Consider the following 23,044-nt stretch of genomic DNA (forward strand, 5'->3'; position numbering starts at 1 on the left):
ATCAGGTCTAAGCCCTCAGAGGTACTTGTCTCTTATCTGGGCTACTCCAAACCCCTGAGGGTCTCTGTTCACTTTTCCCTACCCTTAGGGGTACTTGTCAAGACTCTGCCCTATGACACTCTTCCACTAGGGATGTCTGTGTCCTCTTGGGAGAATCTCTAAAGGTGGGCTCTCAGGCATGTGACAGGAGATTTAGTTCATGTACCTCCCTCCCAGGAGAAGGTGGGGAGGCTGGGCTGGGGTGGAGATGTGGTCCGGATGTGGCTGCTCTGAGCCCCTGTAACTGTCCCTCCTGGCTGGGTCCTTTGGTTTGCTAGTCTCAGGATTAAGCTTTGGATTATTTTTAGAGACTCTGGGACTTCAAGCAATGAGGAATAAAAAAAAAAAAAATTAAGAAGATACCGTAAGAGAAAAAAATACAACTTAAAGAAATTACCGGGGTGCCTGGCTGGCTTAGTCAGTAGAGTATGTGACTATTGATCTCAGGGTTGTGAGTTCAAGTCCCATGTTGGGTGTTGAAATTACTTGAAAATAAAATTTTTTTTTTAACATTTTAAATACAGAGAACAAACTGAGGGTTGATGGGGGGTGGGGGAGAGGGGAAAATGGGTGATGGGCATTGAGGAGGGCACCTGTTGGGATGAGCACTGGGTGTTGTAGGTAAGCGATGAATCACGGGAACCCACCCCCAAAACCAAGAGCACACTGTATACACAGTATGTTAGCCAACTGGACAACAAATTATATTAAAAAGAAAAGAAAAGAAAAAAGAAAAGAAAAGAAAAGAAATTATCAAAAGAGAAACAAAAGCAGGTGTTGGGTTTTGGCTGTCCAGTAGCTTCTTCCTTCCTTTGAGAAATTAGGTCCACTGGGAGGAGTCTTGGTGGCTGTCAATCAAAATGCTCCTCCCCCTTCCTGGCCTGGAGGTGGGCACGTGACCAAGCCAGGCCACTCACATGCTCTCTCCGTGGACTTGAAATCTGTGATGCAGCACAGCCAGCTCACTTCTGCTTGTAAGAGCCAATTGCTACGTTTTCAGATATTTTTGTGAACTGGTTAGTGCAGCCATCACTGGAATTAAATGATTATACTTAAAATTTATATAAATTATATTCAAAGGGTAACAATATCTCACACTCATCCCTTCCTGATTATTTTACCAAATGTCACTAGGATCTGTTGTCTTGCATAGAGAGCCCATTGCGCTCGCTGATAGAAATAGGATATAACACTGTGCTGCGGCATATGTCTCTTCCCAACTCTGCATGCAATGCCATCGTGTTGGGGACGTGGTGGGACTATTTACACCACAGAAATCAGCACACACTATGAACAAGGACTCCTTCGCTACCCAGACAGCTGTGTGTTATACATTTTCCAACACAGCACTGCTTGGAATCCTGAGGATCGTGGGGACCCACACAGCTGGAGTGGACTTTTCCCTACCCCCATGATCCAAAGGGACATTGGTTCTGTCAGTCCTGCCACAGATCCAGACACATCCCAATTTCCCTCCAGAAAGCTGAGCCGGGGTTTTCAGACCTAGCTCCAACTTAGAGCATTCTGATCAGGGATCTTCCTCATGTGCTCAGGCAGTTTCTGTTGCTTACACCCAGCATGCCTCGGCTGACCCATCTTAGAACAACATCCTCACAAATGCAGAATGACCCTGAGAGAAAAACCATCGCCCTTGATCTCACCCCTTAACCCCAGCACCAGGACCTTCGGGATACTTCCTTTATGCCTCTTTCCCCTTGCATCTGTTTTTGTGAAGCTGCTGCCATGGTCAGTGGTAAACCCCACCTTTCTCCTGTCACCTATTTCAAGAGCCTCATTCATTCTGCATTATGTTCTCCATTACTACCATTTTCCGTAGTGTTCCACGAGACACATGGAGAAGCTGATAATAGGCTTGTGTGCTCTCCTAATACTGGGCATTTGTGAATTATGCCCCCTTTAAACAAATTTTTTTTAATGTTTATTTTTGAGAGAGAGAGAGTGAGAGAGAGAGAGAGTGAGCAAGGAAGGGGCAGAGAAAGAGAGGGAGACACAGAATCTGAAGCAGGCTCCAGGCTCTGAGCGGTCAGCACAGAACCTGATGCGGGGCTTGAACTTACGAACCGTGAGATCATGACCTGAGCCGAAGTTGGACGCTAAACTGACTGAGCCACCCGGGCACCACCCCCACCCCCCACCTTTTAAAAAAATATCCTACAGGGGCGCCTGGGTGGCTCAGTCGGTTAAGCGTCTGACTTCGGCTCAGGTCATGATCTCACGGTCCGTGAGTTCGAGCCCCGCGTCGGGCTCTGTGCTGACCGCTCAGAGCCTGGAGCCTGTTTCAGATTCTGCGTCTCCCTCTCTCTCTGACCCTCCCCCGTTCGTGCTCTGTCTCTCTCTGTCTCAAAAATAAATAAACGTTAAAAAAAATATCCTACAGCGATGTGGTTTAAAAAGCTGGGACTATGGGTCGGGAGACATGAGTTCTTGTTTGGTTTTGTGCCAGATGGCTGTGTGATCTTGGGCAGGATTTTTCCCTTTCTGGGCCTCAGAAACCTATGTGAATGATGACATCGGTAATGACAAGAATAATAATGGTTTTCATCCCCTGCAGGCTTCCTGCTCTGTGCTGTATGTTCTTACACGCACCTGATCATTTATTCCTCACAGGGGCCCACGAATAAGTACTAATTCACAGATGAGTAAACAGGTTTTGAGAGGTGAAGTCATTTGCTTGGCACAACACAGCTAGTAAGTAAGTGTCACAGTGGGGAGTCAGATGTAGGGCGTCTGCTGTTTAATGCTTAGGCCGCATCACTATTTCCTATTGCCCAGCGTGTGACAGGCTCTTGGAGAACATAGGTGCCCACAGAGCAGTGAGCTTGTCTGCCCGCACCACAGTCCTTGTCTGTTCCCATTTATGTCCCCACTTTACAGGAGAGAAACTGTCTTTGAGCGCAGAATGTTCTGGGTTGAATTGTGTCCCTCCACAACCATAAGCTCCAGCACCTCAGAATGTGACCATGTTTGGAGACAGGGTCATTGCAGGGGTGACTAGTTACTAAGTTCATATGAGGTTGTTGGGGAGGGGGGGCTAATCATGTATGACTGGTGTCTTAAATACAGAGGAAAGCTGGACACAGAGACTCATGGGAAGCCAGTGTTAAGACACAGGGAGGAGATGGCCATCCACAAGGCAAGGAGAGAGGCCCTGAACAGATCCCCTCACAGCCCTTGGAAGGAAACAGGCCTGTTGACAGACACCTTGATCTTAGACCTCCAGCCTCCGGAACTGTGATACAACATATTTCTGTTGTTTAAGCTCCCTCCTGATCTGTGGTCCTTTGTTATGTGGCCCCTGGGAACAAACACAGAAACTGCACGGATGGATGAGAGAGGCGGGGCCTGGGGGGAAGGGTGAATGCATTGGGGGCAGAGGGGAGGGACTCTGTCCCCTTCACCACATGTAGGGATGACTCAGGGCTCCCCAGTCCCTGGAGCTATGTGCTCAGACAGGTCCCTTCCTTCCTGGGCCTCAGTGTTCCCATGTGCACCCTGGGATTGCTGGATGGTCCCCGAGAGCTGTTCCAGACCTGTGGTTCTATGGGTGCCTGAGTCCCTCAGGCCCTTGTTCTTTCTGCTCTTACCCAATTGAGCTGGTATGGGCAATGGGGGACAGCCCCAGGGAATGCTCTATTTTGCTGTTCTGTCCAGCAGATGTTTCCCAAGACCTCATCTGGCAGCCTGCCCTCAAGGCTGTTTCTCTTTTATTGTCCTCCTTGAACCTCTCCTGGCAACCTCTATGTCTAACTGACTGCCTTTCCAGTGTCAGACACCCTGATCACACTCTACCTGCAGGTGACCCTCCTTATATCTCTCGGATATCTCCTGCTTTGCCCGCTCCCTTAGGTAGCTGGTGCTCCCTAAGGACCCATGCTTGGTGAGTGCCCCAGGTGAACTCATTCCTGCATGCTTATTGAGTATACTCCATGCTAGGCACTGTTCTAGGTGCTAGGATAGAGCAGCGAACACCACAGGCCCACATCTCTGCCTTCCTATGGCTGACATCCCCCCTTGAGGGACTTGGGAGCAGAGACAGGACTTCTCTGTCATCTCCGGGCCTAGCCTCTCTTCAGGGTTCCATGCCTGCCGTTCTATCCCCCAGGCCCCGAGAGTGCATAATGCCCAACACAAACCTTTTGTCTCACCCTCAACCTTGCTCCTCTCCTGTTGGCTAGTCTCCTCCATGAGCAGCCAATTGCTGTCCGGAAAGCTGAGTCTGCACTGACACCATTCTCTTCCTTGACCACCTACCACAGGCTGAGACCTTCTGCTTGGTGCTCCTTCCTCTCCATCACCACCACCCTGGCCAGGTCGAACTCTGTCACCTCTCTCTTGGATGCCTGTCCCTCACTCTGCTCTGGCTCTATCCCTTGGGGTATCTCCCCATTACAACCAAGATCAGGGCTGCCAGACCAACTGTCTTGACCACACTGCTCCTCTGCTCAAGAAACCTCAGGGGCTCCCTCCTATCTCTTCACTTAAGCCCAAACCTTAAGCTCAACATTCAGATCCCTTCACAGAGGTTCCTAGCATGGGCTCTGGGGTTGCCTGCCGGCATCTGGATCCCAGTTCTTGCACTCATTAGCTGTGTGACCGTGGGCAAGTGATTTAACTTCTCTGTGTCTCCTTTTCCTCGTTCGTAAAAATGGGGATAATCCTAATGCCTACCTCATAGGGTTTGGGAAGGATTAAATGGGGGTAATAATGTATGTAAAGCTCTTGGAATAGTGTCTGGAAGATATAATGCTCAGTTACTCTCAGTTACCTTCCCCCAAGCTCCAGCCAAACAGAATGTATGGCTCTTCTTTTTACACACCCTTCTTTGCTTCCGTGCTTTTGACTGCACTGTTCCCTCTACCTGGAGTGCCCTTCCTCATCGCAAACCCTGCCTATCTCTCAACATCTTGTTCAAATACTGCTTCCTCTATAAAACCTTCCTAGATTCTTCAGCGAGAAGGGCTCACTTCTGCCTCTCACCTCCATGGCTTCTTGTCCAAAGCTATCCCGCAGAAAAAGCAGTCTTTGCTGCTCAGAAATAGTCCCTGGGACCACGGAAACTTCCAGGGGGCCTCCCTTTGGGGTGGAGGCTGATGCTGGCAGGGGGGTACTAGGGAACCATCAGCCGAGGCACTAATTTCCACTGACTATAAATAACTCTGGGTCTGAAACCACAGCAGGGGCCTGGATTGCGCCAGGAGGAGTAAGATAATCATTGTGCAGGGAGGGGGGCCTGTACAGATAACTTACCTGCCCTGTTGGGGCCTCTCGTGTGACAGGCGGGTCTGCAGGGAGAGGCTGCTTCAGCTCTCTTAAGCTTTGTGGGACCCAGGCTGGGGGGAACACTGATGTTGCCCTAACACTAGAGATGGTCCAGCCTGGAGTTACTGAACATCTCTCACCCCTCGGCCCATTTGGCAGATGAGATCACGATTCAGGGAGGCAAAGTCATCAGAAACAGAACATTTCTGGGGGCCAGAGAAATGCCCATGGGGCCTTTGGAAGTCAGTGTGTGTAGAAGCCGCCTTCTAGGGAAGGGCTGCTGGGCTGGGGCTAGGGTGAGGGGCCATGGGCACGGCTGTGGAAGGTTTGGGGTGGAGCCTCAGGCATGCCCCCAGGATTTGAGGCCACAGTCTCCCAGAGGGAAGAGGGAACTGGGTCTGGCTGTGAGTCAGCCACCCTCTGGCCAGTCTGATGTCTGTACTACTGGGGGTGCGAGGCAGCGTGCTTAGAATTCTAGAATGTCTGAGCCTGGAGGAGCCTCAGAGACAACCAGACCCACACTCTTTATTTTCCAGATGGGGAGAATGAGGCACAGAATTGCAGGGTGCAGGTGGGCGGGCTTGAGATGGTCCCAGTTAATAAGGGCCAAAGTCAGGATGGTCCCCCCTGCATCTTCCTGGCTCAGTGTCTCTTCTAATACAGATTGGGGGGCTGAATGTCCTTTCCCTGCACCCCCTGGGGACCCATCACAAGAGGACGGACAAACCTTCCCTGAGGCCCCACTGTGGGCCAGGCACTCCCTGTGCGTTTTCTCGTTGAATTCACAGACCAGTATGGGCCCTGGAGCTGTTTACCACCTGCCAATTCTACAGATATAAAAACCAAGGCGCTGAGAACTTATATAACCTGGGCCCCAACTCAGGCTTTTAGATACTCTAGTTTACTGCCTTTTTCTAATTTCATCAAAAGTTTTCAAATTTTTTTCTTTTCTTTTTTTAAAACTCTTTGTTAAAAAAAAAATCTTACCAGATGCTTCACCATGCAAAGCAGATAAAAAAGGAGCTGCTCTGGTACATGGTAGGGCAGGAAGCCCAGAGCTTCACCCACTTATCTCCTTGTACCCTGGGGTGCCTCTGTGGAACCCCAGAGAACCCGGTATGAGAAACACCTTTCCAAACTTCAGTTCTCCTGCATTCAGCAAGTTCTTTGGCTCTTCTGGCCCATGAAGACGAGCTGTACTCTGACCCTTTCCCAACCCCATCCCCATTTTTCACACTCTCACGGACAGCACAGACAAGTTAAATACCTATTACCCAAGCTGAGTCTGCACACATAGCATGAACCAACCAACTAAAAGTCACAGTCTACAAAAATCAATCCCCGGTCTGTGGGCTGGAGTTCTCGGCCCTTTGAGATGTCCCCTAGGCTCCAAGCACAATGCATTCCCCATTTCTTCCCGTGAACGTCCCAGGGCTCACCTCAGGGCCTTTGCTCATGCTGTTCCCTTTCACTAAGAGGGTGCTTTCCTTTCCACCTCTGCATATTCAGCTCATCCCCGTCCTTTGAGACCTAGCTCCCGAGAAAGCCTCTCCTGTATTTGTCCCCCATCAGGCATGGATCCGATCGCCTCCTCCTTTGACCTTCAGCACACTCCCTCTGGCTGCAGAGTTATTTTTGTCAGCAGAAGGCAATAGCTGAAGGATTATGTGTGCATGTTCAGGAGCCAGCCTGCCTGGGTGCCAATCCTGGCTGGGCCCCTTTGACTAGTGTTGTTCTGAGCCTCAATTTCCTCATCTGTAAGCTGGGGATGTGAACAATTCCTGTCTGAGAGGATGAAATGAGGTAGTGCCAGGGATCCTCCGCAGAGAGCCTGGTCTGAAAGCACTCGATATGTGTTAACGCATCCCTAGTGTCACAGCTGTCACTGGTATCATAGCTAGACGGGGAGGGTCTTCAGGGCAGGGAAGTTTACAACCCAGCTCTGCATACCCCCTTTCCTGGAAGTCTTTAGGGAGCTCTGGAGGGAGAGGGGGTCAGGAGGGGCTCCTCCCTCCTTTCCTCCTCCTGGACTGAGGCCCGGGCCCCTGCCCCTGGCTGCCCTCTCCTACTGGTTCTTGCCTGCCTCTGTGACCTTGGAGTTGTCTCCTGTCTGACATCCTTCTCTCCTTGCCCTGGATGCTTGGATGGAGAGGGAATGTCTTGGAAGGCTGTACCTGTCTTGGCCGCCCCACCTGTCCTGCGTACAGCCACATCACACAAACACTGCTCCTGAGGAGCCTGGAGAAGAGGAGTGTGGCTCAAGCCTGCACACAGTAAGTGCACAATACATCCGTGGTCAGCAAGTGAATGTGTGTCAGCCTACATCTCTGCCTGGCGTGCCTGAAGCAGGAGAAGCAGTGGGACAGTCACTGAGCACCTGTATCCACCGGTTCTGGGAGGTGGGCACTATGATCATGCCCTTAACAAATGGGGATCTCGAGGCTCACAGGGATGGAACGACTCGCTCAAAGTCCTCCAGGGTGGTGGAGTCAGGCCTCAAAGCCCGTGCTCTTTGCATTCCTGAGTAGGCACTTAGTGTTTGGTGCATATTTATTCTGCAGAGCAAAGATCTCTTCAGAGAAAGAATCGGGGCCCCCTGTCTCTCCAAGTGCTTGTTTCCCACTCAAGGGGCTGCTGTGAGGACCACACGAGGCAACCCAGTGGAAGAGCCTGGCCCTGAGGAGTTTGCACACAGCAAGTTACAGCCACTGGGTAGTTCTGGGACTTGCGTTTTCCACAGTGGGTCTGCACAGCATGACGCGCACCCATAAACACTCCGCACAACTGCTTACAGCCTCCACTCCCCTGTGGGTGCCTGACTGTGCAAAGCACCCACGAGGCCACTCAGCATTGTCCGTGGAAAACGAAGCTCATCCAGTCCTGCTGGAATCCACCCAGAAGCTCTTCAGTCAGCGGCAGGTCAGGGCTTTTGCTACCTGTCCTGTTCTCTTCCGGCCGCGCCCAGGCCTGCAGAACTGTCGGCCTAGCACACATTCCGCTGCCTCCGCCTGGGAGAATGGATAGTGTGTCTCAATCAACATGTGGGGTTATCTTATTGATGATTCAGAAAGATGTGAGGGTGGCATTCTGGAAAGCATCCACACGTGATTCATCAGACTTTCACAGAAAGCTAGTGCTTTTAAGGGATGTATTTTTCCTGGTGATGGTGGTGGGGGGGGGGGGCGGTGTAAGCGTTGCCAATCAGATATGGGGCTTTTTTTTTTTTTAAAACCCACAGATTCCCCTGGTGTTGCTTGGGCCCACTGACCTGCCCAGATAAGCTGCCTTTGTCTTCTCTGCTAACTTAAACCCAATCTGCCCCTACAGTCACACACAGAATCCTCAGCATAGAATAATAACAGCTGACCCCGACATAGCACCTGCCACATGCCAGGCACCAAGCACTTCGTGCATATTACTTGGATCCTCACAGGAACCCTATGAAAGAGGCACTGTTATCGTCCCATGTTACAGATGTGGAAACTGAGGCACAGAGAGGTAGATAACTGGTCCAGTGCTCCACAGCTGGAGAAGAAGTGCAGCTGGGATTTGACCGTGACCCCTACTTGGCCACTTCACTGCTGGGACATGAGTCATCTACCTACTTCTTGTGGACGGTCCCAGCTTATGCCCGCTACACTGGTGTAAATGTTAACAGTGCTGTGGTTTGGCTGCGACCCAAACGCTCCTTTACTGCTCAGCTGCTTCCTCAGTTCCACCCTTTCTTCTCATCCAGGCCAAGCTCTCCTCCAGGGCACAGAGCATGCCCACACCCTCCCCGCACACAGTGGGGCCTTCCATACAGTAGGCCCACAAGCATGTGTGGCCTGTGCCTCTATCTCCCTCTCCCTCCCACAATCTCCATGCGGTCTGGATGGACTGACCTACATCCCACTGGGGTGAGCATGTGACCCGGATCTGACCTATCCGCCTCTTCCTTCCCCTGGCCGCAGGGATTGGGTCAAGAATGGCCATGTGACTCCAGGTGGCCAAATGAGAATCTGTTCTGGGACCCAGGGGAGGAGACCATGAGGAAAGAGGTGCCTCTGGCTGCTGGGGGGGCCAGGATGGGGGGGTGTTAGCCTGAAGCTAACAGTGTGAGGGCCTGCCCGAGAATGAAACCAACATGGAAGGCAATGGAGGTGAAGGAGAGCAGGAGAGGGACGGACAAAGCCCTCTTGCAGCACTGAGGGTCCTGGATCCAGCCTTGCCTGATGCTAGATGGTCTCTGCACCTTTCATTTGGCACAGGCCAGAAAATCCCGTGTTTGCATAAGCCAGTTTAAGATGGGTTTCTATCAAATGTAATCCTAATGGGTAGAAATACTCAGGGAATATGGGAAGATGATTCTTTGGCAGAAAACTTTGAAAGTATTTTCAACTCACTGTCTCCAAACGTGGCACAATTCCCATTTCAGGTCCAGAGAGTGTGGGCGTCTTGCCCCCGAGGTCAGGAGCCTGCTTGGTGACAGAGGGGAGGCCAGAGCACCCCCTACGCAGCTTCCCCTCCTCCACCCATGCAAGTATCTGAGAAGGCAACTGCATTTCCTCAGCCTTTTTTTTTTTTTTCCATTTTAGAGAGAGACAGAGAGAGCACGTATGTGTCTGTGTGGGGGGGGAGGGGCAGAGGAAGAGAAAGAATCTTAAGTTCACTGCACAGCCCGATGCGGGGCTTGATCTCACGACCCTGCTGAAGCCAAGAGACAGACTCAACCGACTGAGCCACACAGGTGCCCCACTTCCTCATCTTCTTATATACTTGGATGAGCTTTTCTCCTCCAGACCTCACCCCTGAGAGTCCTGGGTTCCACAACGGAACATGGGCCACTTCACCTGAAGACCCCGGTTGAGAGGCATTCTTGCACATCTTGGGCCAGGCAGTGAATTCCCCACATGGACCCCATGTCTGAGCGGTGCCCAGCCTCACCCTGCCTGGCACACTGCTGAATCTGTGGCTGCCTCGGTTTCCCTATCAACCTCTCCGGGCCCCCGTGATGCATGGGGAGATGGAGAACATGGAGAAATAGAGCGTCACAATGATAAACAGACGATCCCCACTGCCTAGGACCCAGAGACATTTAAGACACACGTGGCCTTCACACCCTCCCCCGTGCCCAGCTGGTGGCAGCTCTGTGGATGATGACACGGGCCCTGCCGGGTCCGCGGATGTTCTGGTTTAACACTGTGTTTATGCAACATGAGGCACCGTCCCCATGATCCGCTCTCCTCTCCTCCCTCAGCCCCACTCTCTCCTCCACTTGGGCAGGCCACAGGATTCATACAAAATTAACCGGAGGTTCTGTTTCACAACACTCCAGTATCCAGTTCCCACCCCACCCTGCTGCTGCCCCACCTTCCTTGTCCCCTTCTCTCCCCCACCAGGAAACACACAATGCAGGGGGCACCCAGAGGGACCTGTCTGAGCTGCCCCTTCTGACAGCCCGAGGTGCAGGTGTTAGGAAGTGAAGGACAAGGGGTGTTCCTGCCCAGCAGCTCAGGGCAATGCCACTCTGAGCTTGGGGAACTGAAGCCAGTTCCATGGGTGACACAGTGTGTCGTGTGTCGTGTGTCGTGTGTCCTGTCCCCTGGCTACAGCCTTCCATTCCACCCCGCACCAGGGGTATCCCCAACCTCTTCTGTCTCCCTCCCTTCTTCTTATTTTTTATTTTATTTTAAAGAGATAGAGGGAGAGACAGAGGGAGAGAGAGAAGGATGGAGAGAGAGAAGGATAGAGAGAGAGAGGAAGAGAGGGAGAGAGGAAGAGAAAGCGTGCGAGCAGGGGAGGGGGCAGAGGAAGAGAGAGAGAGGATCTTAAACAGGCTCTGTGCTCAGTGCAGAGCCCACGTGGGGCTTGATCTCACGACTGTGAGATCATGATCTGAGCCAAAATCCAGTGTCAAGACACTCAACTGACCAAGCCACCTCGGTGCCCATCTCCTTCCCTTGTTTCGGTGAATATGTGTTCAATCCCCCAGGTGTTGTACCAAGTACTGGGGACACAGTGGAGAATGACAAACAGCTCCTGCCTCTGGGGGCTCACAGGCCACTCGTCACCCATCTTTCCAGACTCATCACAAAGTAGCCTACTCTGGGAAGCCTTCTCTGGTAGCACTTTTACTCTTTGCTCAGTACTGTCTTATTTAATCGCCCCATTTCTTTCATGAGGATATGGCCCATGCATGTTGTTGTTGTAAGAAATATTTGGTTATAATAATAATGACAATGAACGTTATTTTGGAAGTGTCTAGGATATGCTATATGCCACACTAAGCCCTTCATGTGGATTATCTAATATTCACATCCTGTGAGGTAGGTAGTGTTATTATTCCCATTTCACAGATAAGGCAATGGAGGCTTGCTTGGGGAAGTTAACTGAATTCTTCCGATAGGTCTCTTGAAGATAAGTGTCCCTTGAAGAGTAAGTCTGTCAGAATTTGAAGCTGGGCCTTGGGCTCTATTGTCCTATGCTGGAAGGGTATGGAAGGAAAGGAAGCAGTGGAGGGTAAGGAGGGAAGGGCATCACCAGAGTGGAACAGAACCAACAGTGGAAGAGGAAAGAAAGAGAACTCATTTCAGGGAGAGAGGCCCTCATAGGGAGCCCGTTTACCCCAGAGATGTCACCAGAGTCAGGACTTCAGGGGGAAAGTCCAACACTGTCAGGTCATGGGAACTGAGTCCCTTGACTGTGCTGGCAGTAGGTGGTACCCCGGGTGGGAGTTGAATTCTCCTGGTGTCAACCTCCCTCTATCACTTGCAGAGATCTTTTTGCCTAAAATTAGCTGGATGTGAAGGGGAAGGCTAATTTATGCACGGCCTGGAGCAGTTTCCTGTAGAGTGACTCAGAGGCCGGCTCCTTGCTGACGTGAGCAGACCAGGGGCACAGGGGGTGTCGGGAATGGCCAACCTGAGTCCCCGTCCAGACCTGGCACAGCCGCAGACCACATGGCTTTTAAGCTGGGGGTTAGGGCTGGAGGCCAAGCAAGCATTTCTCGAAGTCAGAAGAGGGCTAAACAGGGCAGGACAAATGCTGAACATGAGAGAAAAGGTGGCCCCCAACTACTCAGGCCCTCATCGCACAGAAGGCATCTTTAGAGGACTGTTCCCAGGTGCACACGCTTGGCTCAGGGGTGAAGGCACCTCTGGGGTGCTGTGTTCAAGAGAGCTGTGTTCAAAGTCTGCTCTGATGGGAACTGTGGTGGTGACCTCGAGCCCTCAGGCTTCTCATCCACGAAATGGGATAGCCACGCATGCTTCTAGGAACACGTGCAATGAGAACACAGAAGGGCCTGGGAAAAAGTAGTCACACCGTTCACGGACATTGGCCAGCGTTCCATGAGGGTCAGGTTCCACCTTTTCCAGAGGACATGCTTCTTCCAGAGTAATGATAACCATAATGAAAACAACAGCAACAGGAGCTGACACTTATAAAGCACTTAGAGACGGGGCACTCGGCCTAATCTCATTCAACGTTCACAACCCATTTTACCAATGCGGAAATGGAGGTGGTTAGTCTCTGGGGCTGAATCCTAACACGTAGCACTATCCATGCGCCAGGCATTGTTCTAAGCCACTGCACTCTGCCCTCACCACCCTACGAGACAGTCACTATTATGATCCCGTTTTACAACCGAGGAAACCGAGGCACAGAGTGGTGGATACCTTGCCCAGAATCCCACATCTGGTAAATGGCAGGGCTGGGATTTGAACCCACACCCAAGTCTGAGGTCAATAGCATTCCGCTCTTTTGCCTCTCCCCAAACCTCTTCCAGCTCTACCTGCACCTGGGAGATCCTTCTAGGGACCAACACAGCAGAGGCTCTGGTTAGTCCTGTAGCGGGCTTTCCTCCTTCTCAGGGATCTTTCCCATCAGAGATCTCTTTGGGTCCTCATGAAAAATTCGGAAGACAAGACCCAGCGAGGTCAGACAAAAGGCCCCAAACACACACAGCTGACAGGCAGCAGAGCAATGTTCTGAGCTGTCATCATTCTCTCCACTGTAAAGATGAGAAAACCGGGTCTCCTTTATTCCCACATAACGCCTACCTTTTTGCAAGTACACTGGCATTCTGCGGGATTCCACCTAAGAAATGCTGTTTTATGCCATGCTACATGCTTTTCCTTCTCTTTTCTCCATAGCCAAGTTCCAATGCCTCCTCCTACAGGAAGCCTTCCTTGACCTTCACGGCCCACCCACCTCGCCTCTCCTCTGAGCTCTGGGGTCCACGCTACACTTGGGCTGAATTATGTGCTGTTTTGGCTGCTCAGCCATATGAGCTGCTCCCTGTGGGCTGGGGACTCAGTGGCCACGTCTCAGGGTTTTACTGGGCAGTTATCCAACCTCGTCTGTGCCAGGTACCAGACTGGGAACTAGATGGGTGGAGAGGAGCAGGACAGGATCCCTGCCCTTTGGTGTGCTCCTGCTTTCCCCGCAGGACGCACTGGGGGACACAGTAAGCCAATGGTAATGGCCCCGGATGGTGCTGGAGCTTGGCCGCAGGCCGTTCAATTTCCCAGGGTCCAAGAGCCTGTCAGGGGGGAGGGGAGGGTGGGGTTCTTAACACCAAGGTTTGTCTCGTATGCCAAGGTCCATGGCTTTGCTTGGAGGGGCTCTGCGAATGTGCTGATAGCGTGAGCCATGTCTGTAGTATGTGGGTGTTTTTTGTTTTTTTGTTTTTTTCTGGGAAAAAGGACTACAGTTTCATTAGGTTCTCCACAAGGTCTGAGGCCCAGAGACACTTAAGATTTTCCAACTCAAGAGAATCTCCTTGTCCCATAGAAAAGACAAAGATGACCAGGGCAACCCTGCCTCCCGGAAGGCTAGTGTGCCAACCTGATGGCAGAGATGAGCACGGACCATTCTGCCATAGACTAGGGTTCACATGAGGCCCAGGAGCCCCCAGGCAGGACTCCCTCCTGTCTTGGGGCACATATAGCCATTCTCAAGCCCTGGGCTACTATTCTCCTCCCCACCCTCAAACAAAACCAAACAACACCAAGAGAGCAAGGTGTTTCTGAACTTCTGCTTAGGTGAGCAGCTGGGTCCCTAAGCAGCCTCTATAGGAAATGCGTTGAGGGTTGGTACCCAGCAGTGCCCAGGGCATGGGGACTGGAGTCAGGAGACAGGACAGGAGGGACCTTTTGGCCTTGGATTTCTCATCTCTCACATGGGGATAAGAATTCAAATGCTGTCTTCCAGCTTGTGATCTGTGCTTGGGGGAGAGATTATCATCTACTTTTTAGAATAATAATGGCTGCCACTTATTGAGCACCTACTGTGTGCTCAGGCTTCTAGTAGGCACTGTGAGGTAGCCATCGGTTCCATTTTCCACAGGAAGAAACTGAGGCTCATTGCAGCCTCTTTGCACGGGGAGTGCTGTGGAGGTGCCTCACACCCATATCTTTGGGGTTTATGCAGGGAATTCTTTTCCCTCATGGCAAGGGGAAAGTGATAGTGGGAATGGTGACACACACTCTATGCTCTGGTGCTCAGGCTGGGCTGGTTTCTCTTCCTTCTGCCTCACAGCGGGTGACCTGGCTTTGGTCCCCTTTAGAGGAGCACCCAGAAGCTGAAACTCTCTCTCTCCCAAGATCCTAGGCCTGTTCATTTTCTCAGTTACACAAAAGCCCCACACCCATCTCCAGGGCAAGACACGTATGGGTATCTGTCACCTTTCCCGTGACGGCCCATCTTCCTGCCTTCCCTGTCTTCCAGCAGTTCCATGGCCTATGGCTGCCCCAGACACCTAGGGAGCCACCATCAGAGTTTGGATTTGGGACAGCTGGGCACAACCCAGGCCAGTGACGTGGGTTATGGAGCTGGATTTGAATGCACAGTAGCAATGCTGTGGTCCCATGCTTAAACCCAGATGAGGGGGGTTCCTGGGGTCTGGGGAAGGGAGGCCAGGGATTGGGTGTCTAGATCCCAAATCCAAGCACTGTGTTCAAGTCTTCCACACCTACCTTCCACAGGTGAAGTCTTGAGGCGCCGGCAGATGGCTTCAGTGTCCCCATAAGTCTCCTTGATCTTGACCACAGCCTCGGTGCCCCGTAGCTCCATGAGGGAGCGGAGCTCCTCCATTGTGCACCCGAACTCGCCCCCATGGCTCGACTCATTTCTTTGGTTTTTGGAGTAAAAATCGCTGTTGGTCATGTCACCCATGTTTGCCCCAGTCCCTGCTCAGGGTGGGCCCGAGAGTCAGCGCTGGACAAGAGGCTGCTGGGCGATGGCTCCGTGTGCCTGTCCTTAGCACAACCTCACTGGATGACTGTGGCTCCCGGTGGCCGACTTTGGGTCCCAGGGGGAGGGGGCGGCCGAGGTGGGCTGGCGACAGCGGTGGTGAGCTCCAAGGGGTGTCCCTGGGCACGGGGCAACGTCCAGGGGCCGGAGGGGCTCAGGGCTGTAGACCCAGGAGTCTCCATTCAGTGGGGCCCATGCTGCTCCCTGGAGCTGGCATCTACATGGTCAGGGGTGGTGGCTCCTGTGGGGGCAAGCACAGAGTGGTGACAAGGGTCAGGCACTGAAGGCTTCATGGGACAGGTGCTTAGGAAGGCCCAGCCTGCACGTGCTTGTACACACACACAAACCACCCCAAATAACAACCACTACATATACACATACCCTAACGTGGGTGTTTCATACCATACCCCATAGCACAGCAGCAAACACTGTAAACCCAAATATACTGTGCCCACTTGGGCACTCCACAATATACCACCCCCAAGCCACAGCCTGGTGCAACCTCGTAACATACCCTAACCCCCTAATCGTCCACTCTGCTATTTAACACATTGACTTCATGACATGCACCCTGGTGTATACACACCCTCTGACCTATACAGCTCAGGGTGCTCTGTACACCTAACCTGCCTACTTTTAGGTCCCTCCCCCCTGCCATACACATACACCAACACACGAGTCCCACTTCACACATACCCTGGTGGACACCCCCCTTGGCACCATAAACACTGTCACATGCAGTCATGCTTCTAGAAATACATCTTAATATTCCCACTCCCTTCCTCAAAAATACCTGTGCTCACAGTCTTGTTTATGCACACACACCACGCTCTCACGATCCGGAGCATAACCCCATCCATCCCCCAAGTACAGAGCCCCCAGGTCCCCCAGCATATATGCTTCCTTCATCCATGCCACCTACATCTGCTGATACACTGTTATCCCCCCTTTGGTTTCCCAGGTATGGGAATGGGAGAAAGCTTCCCACTTTCACCTGTAGCCCCCAACCACATTCATCAAGGCCCTTGGTCTGGCCAGAGGAGTCAGCTCATGCATATTCACCAGGATGTCACTGAGGACCCCGCTTGGCCCCAAGCATGAGCTGGGGTGCATGGAGCCCTCACCTGGGGGGCGGGGGTGCACAGTTCAGCACCACGGACAGCAGCCACGACGTCCTTCGGGGAGCCCGGGAGAAGAGAGCACGGACTTCTCCCTGCTGGCCTGCCTGGCCACCCTTGCAGAAGTGCCGTATCTGCAGGGCTGCCAGGAGAGAATCCAATCCACCCCGACACCCAATACCGGTGTCCAAGGCCCCCGGCAAGCGTTGGGTGACAAAGGGCCTCTGCTGAGCTTGGCTGGGCCTGGCATGGGGAATGGCCCCACCCAGTAGGCATAGACACCTGGCCATCCTAGGTCCAGGACGGTAAGGGGGAGGGGTGGGAAGAGGAAGATGGGATTGAGCCCCTGACCTAGCCCCAATTCTTTCCCCTTGTCCCCTGTCCCATCTCTTTGCTTCACCATCCTTTCCTCTTGCACAAAATTTTAGTGTTGGAGGCATTTTAGACTCAATTTCATTTTCTCAGTAAGGAACTGGAAGCTCAGAGATGGAAAGGAACTTGTCCAGAGTCACACAGAGGGAGGCAGTCCAGAGGTGGGATGGTCTCTGGACTCCCAGCCTGGTGCTTCTTCCCCTTCCCCTAGGGGGCGCTCCCTCCTTATTCTGAAGAGCAGAGGCTGATGGGTGAACAGTGCCTGATGGCAGTGAACAAGACAGGTTCTACAGTCAGAGCAAGACGGGTTCAAATCCAAGTCCTCTCAAATCCTGGCTATGGGACCCTGGGCGAGTCCTTTTATTTTCCCAAGGTTCTGTTTCCTCATTTGCAAAATAATAATTATTGACCCCTCTACCTCCCAATTTATTGGGAACTAATTATAAACCACATTCAAATTTGTCGTATTTCCATCTGGGTTGTGGGGCTTCCCAGCTAAGGGTCATAGGGTGCTGGAGCCACTGGAGAAACTTTCCATGCCTTACAGGAGGGCAGCTGTATTCAAGGGTGCAGTAGGAAGCCTTATTTTTATCCTGGGAGCAGCAAGTATCTTATAGAATGGAATATAAAATGGTCCTGATGTCTTTAGCAGAGACACAAGACACCAAAGAAAGAGTGTGCTTGGGGCTCCCACCCCCAGTCCTGTAGGAGCACTTATGGTCCTTGGCCATCTGAGCATGCACCACTCCCAGAAACCATGAGTTGCGTTTGACCCCAAAGGTGTATCCTTATGAAGAGCGGCTAAGGAAGGGCCCAAGGATGCCTGTGTCTGGACATGCCATAGAGGTTAGCTGCAGGAGAACTAAGAACTACAGTCTCTGGGTTCAAATTCTAGCTCCTCCACCTCCTAGTAGAATGGGAATCAAATGAATTTAATATCATCTAAAAAAAAAGGAAAGGGGAATAATAGTATCTACCTTATAGGTACTATGAGGCTTAAATGAGTTATTTCCTGAAAAATAAAATATTACAACCAAACCAATAAGACTATTCCCATACAACACACGAAGGAACTGAGGCCCAGATAGGTGAAGCAACTTGCCCAAGGTCACAGAGCTGGTAAGTGACAGAGTTGGAATTTGAACTCAGGCAGTCTGGATCCAGAGGCACACCCTTAATCAGGACACTATGCTGCCTCCTCTTGTGAATCTCTCTCATGGGGTTCTCATGGGGTTCTTACGATGCATAAATAAAGTGCCGTATGTGAACAAGAAAGTGCTTTGCAAGCCACAAGGGATTTTCTAAACCTGAGGTGCTGTTTTCTATCTATCCCCCTGCTACCTGCAGGGTGCCTTACAGGCACTGATAATTACATCCCTGGCAGCATGAGCTACGAGAATCGTTAGGAGTAATTATATTTACAATGACAATAGTAGGCACGAGTTAATGGGCTACTGGTGATTTTAACTATTGTGTTAAGATGAACAATGATCTTCAACCAGGTATTCACCCATCTACCTATCCACCCACCCATCCATCCATCCATCCATCCATCCATCCATTCAATAATTGTATTTCAGGCATCTACTCTGTGCCAGGCACTGGACAATCCAGACAGAGTTCCCACCCTCCAGAAACTGACATTGCGGATGAGAGACAATTAAATGAGTGACTTCTATAACATGATTGGTTTCCCATTATGGGGAGTGATAGTTGCTGTAGATATCTAGAGCAGGAAGATCTGATCTGGCCCAGGGTATCAGGAAAGATTTCTCCTCTCATTATGAGTAAGGAATATTTTTTTTCCCCATGCAGGTAAAGCAGGACTTAAGCCAAAAGATGAACAGAGAAGAAACTCAAATATACAGCTGTCTATTACTAACGGGTTGGGAGAGACATAGTAAAAGGTGCAGGAAGGGACCTGTACATATGGAGGGAGGCAATTCTGGGATAACAAAATTAGTTAAAAATCAGAAATCTGCCTCTGTAGATAAATGATCTTAAACTTCCTTCTTTGAATAAAAACAGAACAAAACAAAACGAACTTCCTTCTTTGAGATTTCCCATTGCAGCTACCTCTTCTGATATGGCTTTTCCCCCACCACTTGTCCCCTACTCCTGCATCTCATGGGTGCATGTATGAAACAACCCTTGTTCTGGGCATCTTGGTTTGTCCTAACTTGTAGAGCTCACCTCGGTACTGGATCTGACTGTGGGATTTGCTTGATTTGAGAATGTGAAGTCCACGGGCACAGAAGCATCTATATGATGCTGCACAAATGATCTTCTGGCAGACAGAACTGAAGACCTGCTAGCTTGTATAGAATTCACTGAAAACTCCATACTTGCCCCATATTTGTCATAGAGCACTCTCCACTATCTGGGCCTTCCCCACCCAGACAATGGCTTGTTCTGCTCAGCACAGTGCGCTTTCCTTGGAAGCCTTCCCTGACCACCCAGGAGTGTGTAAATGCTCCCAACTCCGGACACCTCTCGTATCATACTGCACTTCACACTTTATTGTTCAGGCCTACTTAGCTGTGTCCCTTTCTTGGGAGCCTGAGAGCTCTGTGTGAACAGTAGCCATGTCTGTTTTGTACCTAGTATGGTGCCTGGCATTCAGAAGGCACTCTATAAATGCTTGGTGAATGAATGGATCAGCCCTTGGGTCATCTGTCTTTGGGAGGTATGACTTTAGATAGGTCCTCATACCTTAGTTTCCTCATCTATAAAATGGAGTTGGGATTCCTCTCCATATATGTTGCAGGTTTGCTGGAGGTCTGAAAAGATGTCAGAACCAGTAGTTGCATTTTTTTCTTTGAGATACATCCCCTATCCTCCACTCCCCAGTGTCTCTTTGTTATAATAAGGCACGGGTGTGAGGCTAAAACTAGAGCAGGCAGCTGTCTCCTTAGCCAAAGCCCACCAGACTCTGATTTTCTTACTGCCTCACTCAAATACCACATGAGCTACCACTCTATGGCTGAGGGATTAAATGAGCTGTGTGACTTTGGAGAAGTCACCTAGCCTCCCTGGGCCCCATCTGCCAAGTGGAGTTGACCTACCTGTCTTGCAGGTTTCTGTGGGAATGACTGATACACCTGTGTGTGGGCTCTTGGTGTGGCTCCTGGCCTGGAACAGACACTCTACAACACTGGCTTCTGTGCCTCTGCCTGACCCCTCTGCACCCCCTTCTTGGCAAGTGCAGCTTTATCATTGTTTTGATGAGATTCATTTGCAGCCAGCACTCAACATGGTGCAGTCACCTCTGCCCTAAGCAATGGGCACACAGGCTGCTATGGACTCAATGTGCCCCTCAAGTTCATGCGTTGAAATCCGAATCCCCGACGTGACGGTATTAGGAGGTGGGGCCTTTGGGAAGTGCTTAGGTCATGAGGGTGGAGCCCTCATGAATGGAATTAGTGCTCTTATGAAGAGACATGAGAGAAATAATCTTTTTCGGCCATGTGAGCACACAGTGTGAAGACGGCCATCTGTAAGCCAGGAAGAGGGCTCTCATTAGGAACCGAATCTGCCAGCACCTTAATCTTGGACTTCCCCGCCTCCAAACATGTGAGAAACACATTTATGTTGTTTAAGCTACTCAGTCTATGGTATTTTGTTATAGCAGTCTGAGCTGACTGAGACATTGGCCTGAGCAAGCCATATAGACAGGGTCCAGAGAGCTTGAGCAACCCATCAGGGGTCACAGAGCCAACTGGGGTCAGAGGCCCATTGAAAAGTCCCTCTCGGTTTTCTAAGCTCTAGCTGTGTGACCTTGACCAAGCCCCTTTTCTTCCTGGGCTCAGTTTCCCCATGTGGACAGTGAAAGAATTGGACATGTTCTCCGGGGTTCCTTCAGGCTCTGATGCAGCAGGCCCTTCAGAATCCAGGGGAATGTTCCGATAATATTAGATTTATGCATTTCAGTTTCATCTTATTAGCATTTAAATGACTGTATTGTTACATTTCAATGACTCAAGAATAGGTTAGGGGCGCCTTAATAAAAGTCTCTGCCAGGAGGGATGCTGGCAGAGGAAGGAGCAATGTTTTTTTTTTTTTTTTTTTTTGGAGTTAATTTAACAAAGAAGTAATCTATCTTTTGAAGGAAGGATTAAAAAAAAACCCCACCAAAACCCCAAACCAACAGCTTTTTAAATCCTAACTGAAGGATGATAGCTGGGACAATTACAAATGAAATATGTACTAAAAATAACTTTCAGATGCAGAACCCTTCTGTTTTAAGACATGCTGAATTTGAATGCCACCTTAATAAGTATTTTTAAAGTTCCTTTTTCCTTTGAGTTGTCAGTAGTTCCAATGGCAGATGTGGGGAACCCAGGTCCCATTTGGAGATCTTGGGCAATGAGGCCTGGTGCTGCCCATTTGACAGCTTTGTGGCTTGGGCAAGGCTCTTAACTCCTCCCTGTGCCTCAGTTTCCTCCTCCTTACACAGAGCCAACTGGACAGCCTACTTCATAGGGTTGTGTGAGGACTTATCAAGATAGAGCTTGGCCCAATTCCAGGCACAGAGGAAGAACTTGGTAAATGGTGACTGTTCTTACAATATCAGTTGAACTTACTTCCTGCCTCTGTCCTCTGCTCACCCACGTTGTCCCCCATGCTACTGTCCTTAGCTCAGAACTCAGACCAACTGTACTACAATACCACTGGCACTGCTCTGAAGGATGGGGAGGGTCCTAGTTTGTATAGCACAACATGCAAGCTTTGCCTCCCCTCTGCTCTGGTCCCAACTAACTAGTTCCTTTGGGGCAGGACATTTTCTTTCCTCTCCTGGATGCAAATTCTGGCCTTTCAGGAGTGCCTCCCATGCCCTGGTGATGGGAACCCTCCTCCTTAGTGCTGACCCAGGGAAATGGGTTAACTCAGACAGGCAGCTGGAGACAAAGGGACAACTGCTTCTCCTTCAACCTCACCTGGAGAGTCATAGTCCCTCTGGGAGAGGGAAATGTCCTTTATGTGTGTGCATGTGTATGAGAAGGAGAGAGCCTGATGGGTCTGGAGTGACTATGTGAGTGTGGGTGTGCATGTCACTGTGAGTTCGCAGGGTCGGCGTCAGTGTGTTATGGTGGACGTTCAGCACAGCCAGTACATAGTCTGGGGACACACCTGAGTCAAAAGGAGTATGAAAATGCCAGTATCAGGCTGAGCCTGGAAGTGACTTCGTGTGTGTGTGTGTGTGTGTGTGTGTGTGTGTAGGTATGTGTGTGTGTTAGAGGGTCCCTGTGGTGTGTCAGCAGACATGTGCTTAGTGTCAGTGACCCTGAAGGACACGGCTTGCTGTGTGCAGGTCTACTCAGCATGAGTGCGTGTCTGTGAATGTGAGATAGAAACGTCTGTACCCACTCCCATCTGAGTGTGCAAGCTCCATGGTGTGTGTGTGTGTGTGTGTGTGCGCACGCGCGCATGTGCATCAAAGTTGACAATGACAATTTCAGCTTGGAATTCTCACAGTTGGGGAGACAGAATGAAGAAAGAGGAAGGGAATTGAAAATGAATACCTCAGAAGAAAATTTAGTGCTATTTTTAGAAAACTCCTATCCTGTTAACCAGAAAAGGAAAATCTAAAATAAAAAAAAAAAATCCCACAGAAACAGCCACGCATCAGCCTTGAAGGCACAGATGGCAGAATCAGGGCCAGGGGGTGGGCTGTTAGGGACCTGGGTTTTCTTGCATAGCTTTTTGCCCTCCTGTCTGGTCTGAGGGAGGGTCAGTCCAGCCCTTAGCTGCCCACCAGGGTCAACTCCCTCTACTGTCCCCTGTTCTTCAGAGGAGCTGCCAATGTTAGGTGGTAGGAAAAACTCAGTTTCTGGTCCTATAGGTGCCTCATGTACTCACTCATCCACCCACCCATCCATCCATCCTTCCATCCGTCCATCCATTCTTCAGCTGTCTGTCCATGTGTCCATCTCTCCAACTTTCCATCTACCCACCAGAAAAATGTGAGGAAGCGCATCTCAGACCCTGCCCTGGGCACT

At 50.8% G+C, this 23,044-nt stretch overlaps 1 protein-coding gene across 7 annotated transcripts in view; it reads right to left on the bottom strand.

Moving 5' to 3' along the window:
- The window catches only part of ATP2B2 (ATPase plasma membrane Ca2+ transporting 2), a 387,223-nt gene that overhangs the window by 105,925 nt on the left and 258,254 nt on the right, over positions 1 to 23,044 (bottom strand). For all 7 annotated transcript variants that reach the window (XM_030307403.1, XM_030307401.1, XM_030307398.1 and 4 more), the window contains one exon: positions 15,279 to 15,796. In XM_030307403.1, coding sequence (XP_030163263.1) covers positions 15,279 to 15,477 — 199 coding nt within the window. In that variant the 5' untranslated portion in view covers positions 15,478 to 15,796. The remainder of the gene's footprint in view (positions 1 to 15,278; positions 15,797 to 23,044) is intronic.

This window comes from Lynx canadensis, chromosome A2, assembly GCF_007474595.2.
Source record: "Lynx canadensis isolate LIC74 chromosome A2, mLynCan4.pri.v2, whole genome shotgun sequence".
Taxonomy (NCBI): domain Eukaryota; kingdom Metazoa; phylum Chordata; class Mammalia; order Carnivora; family Felidae; genus Lynx; species Lynx canadensis.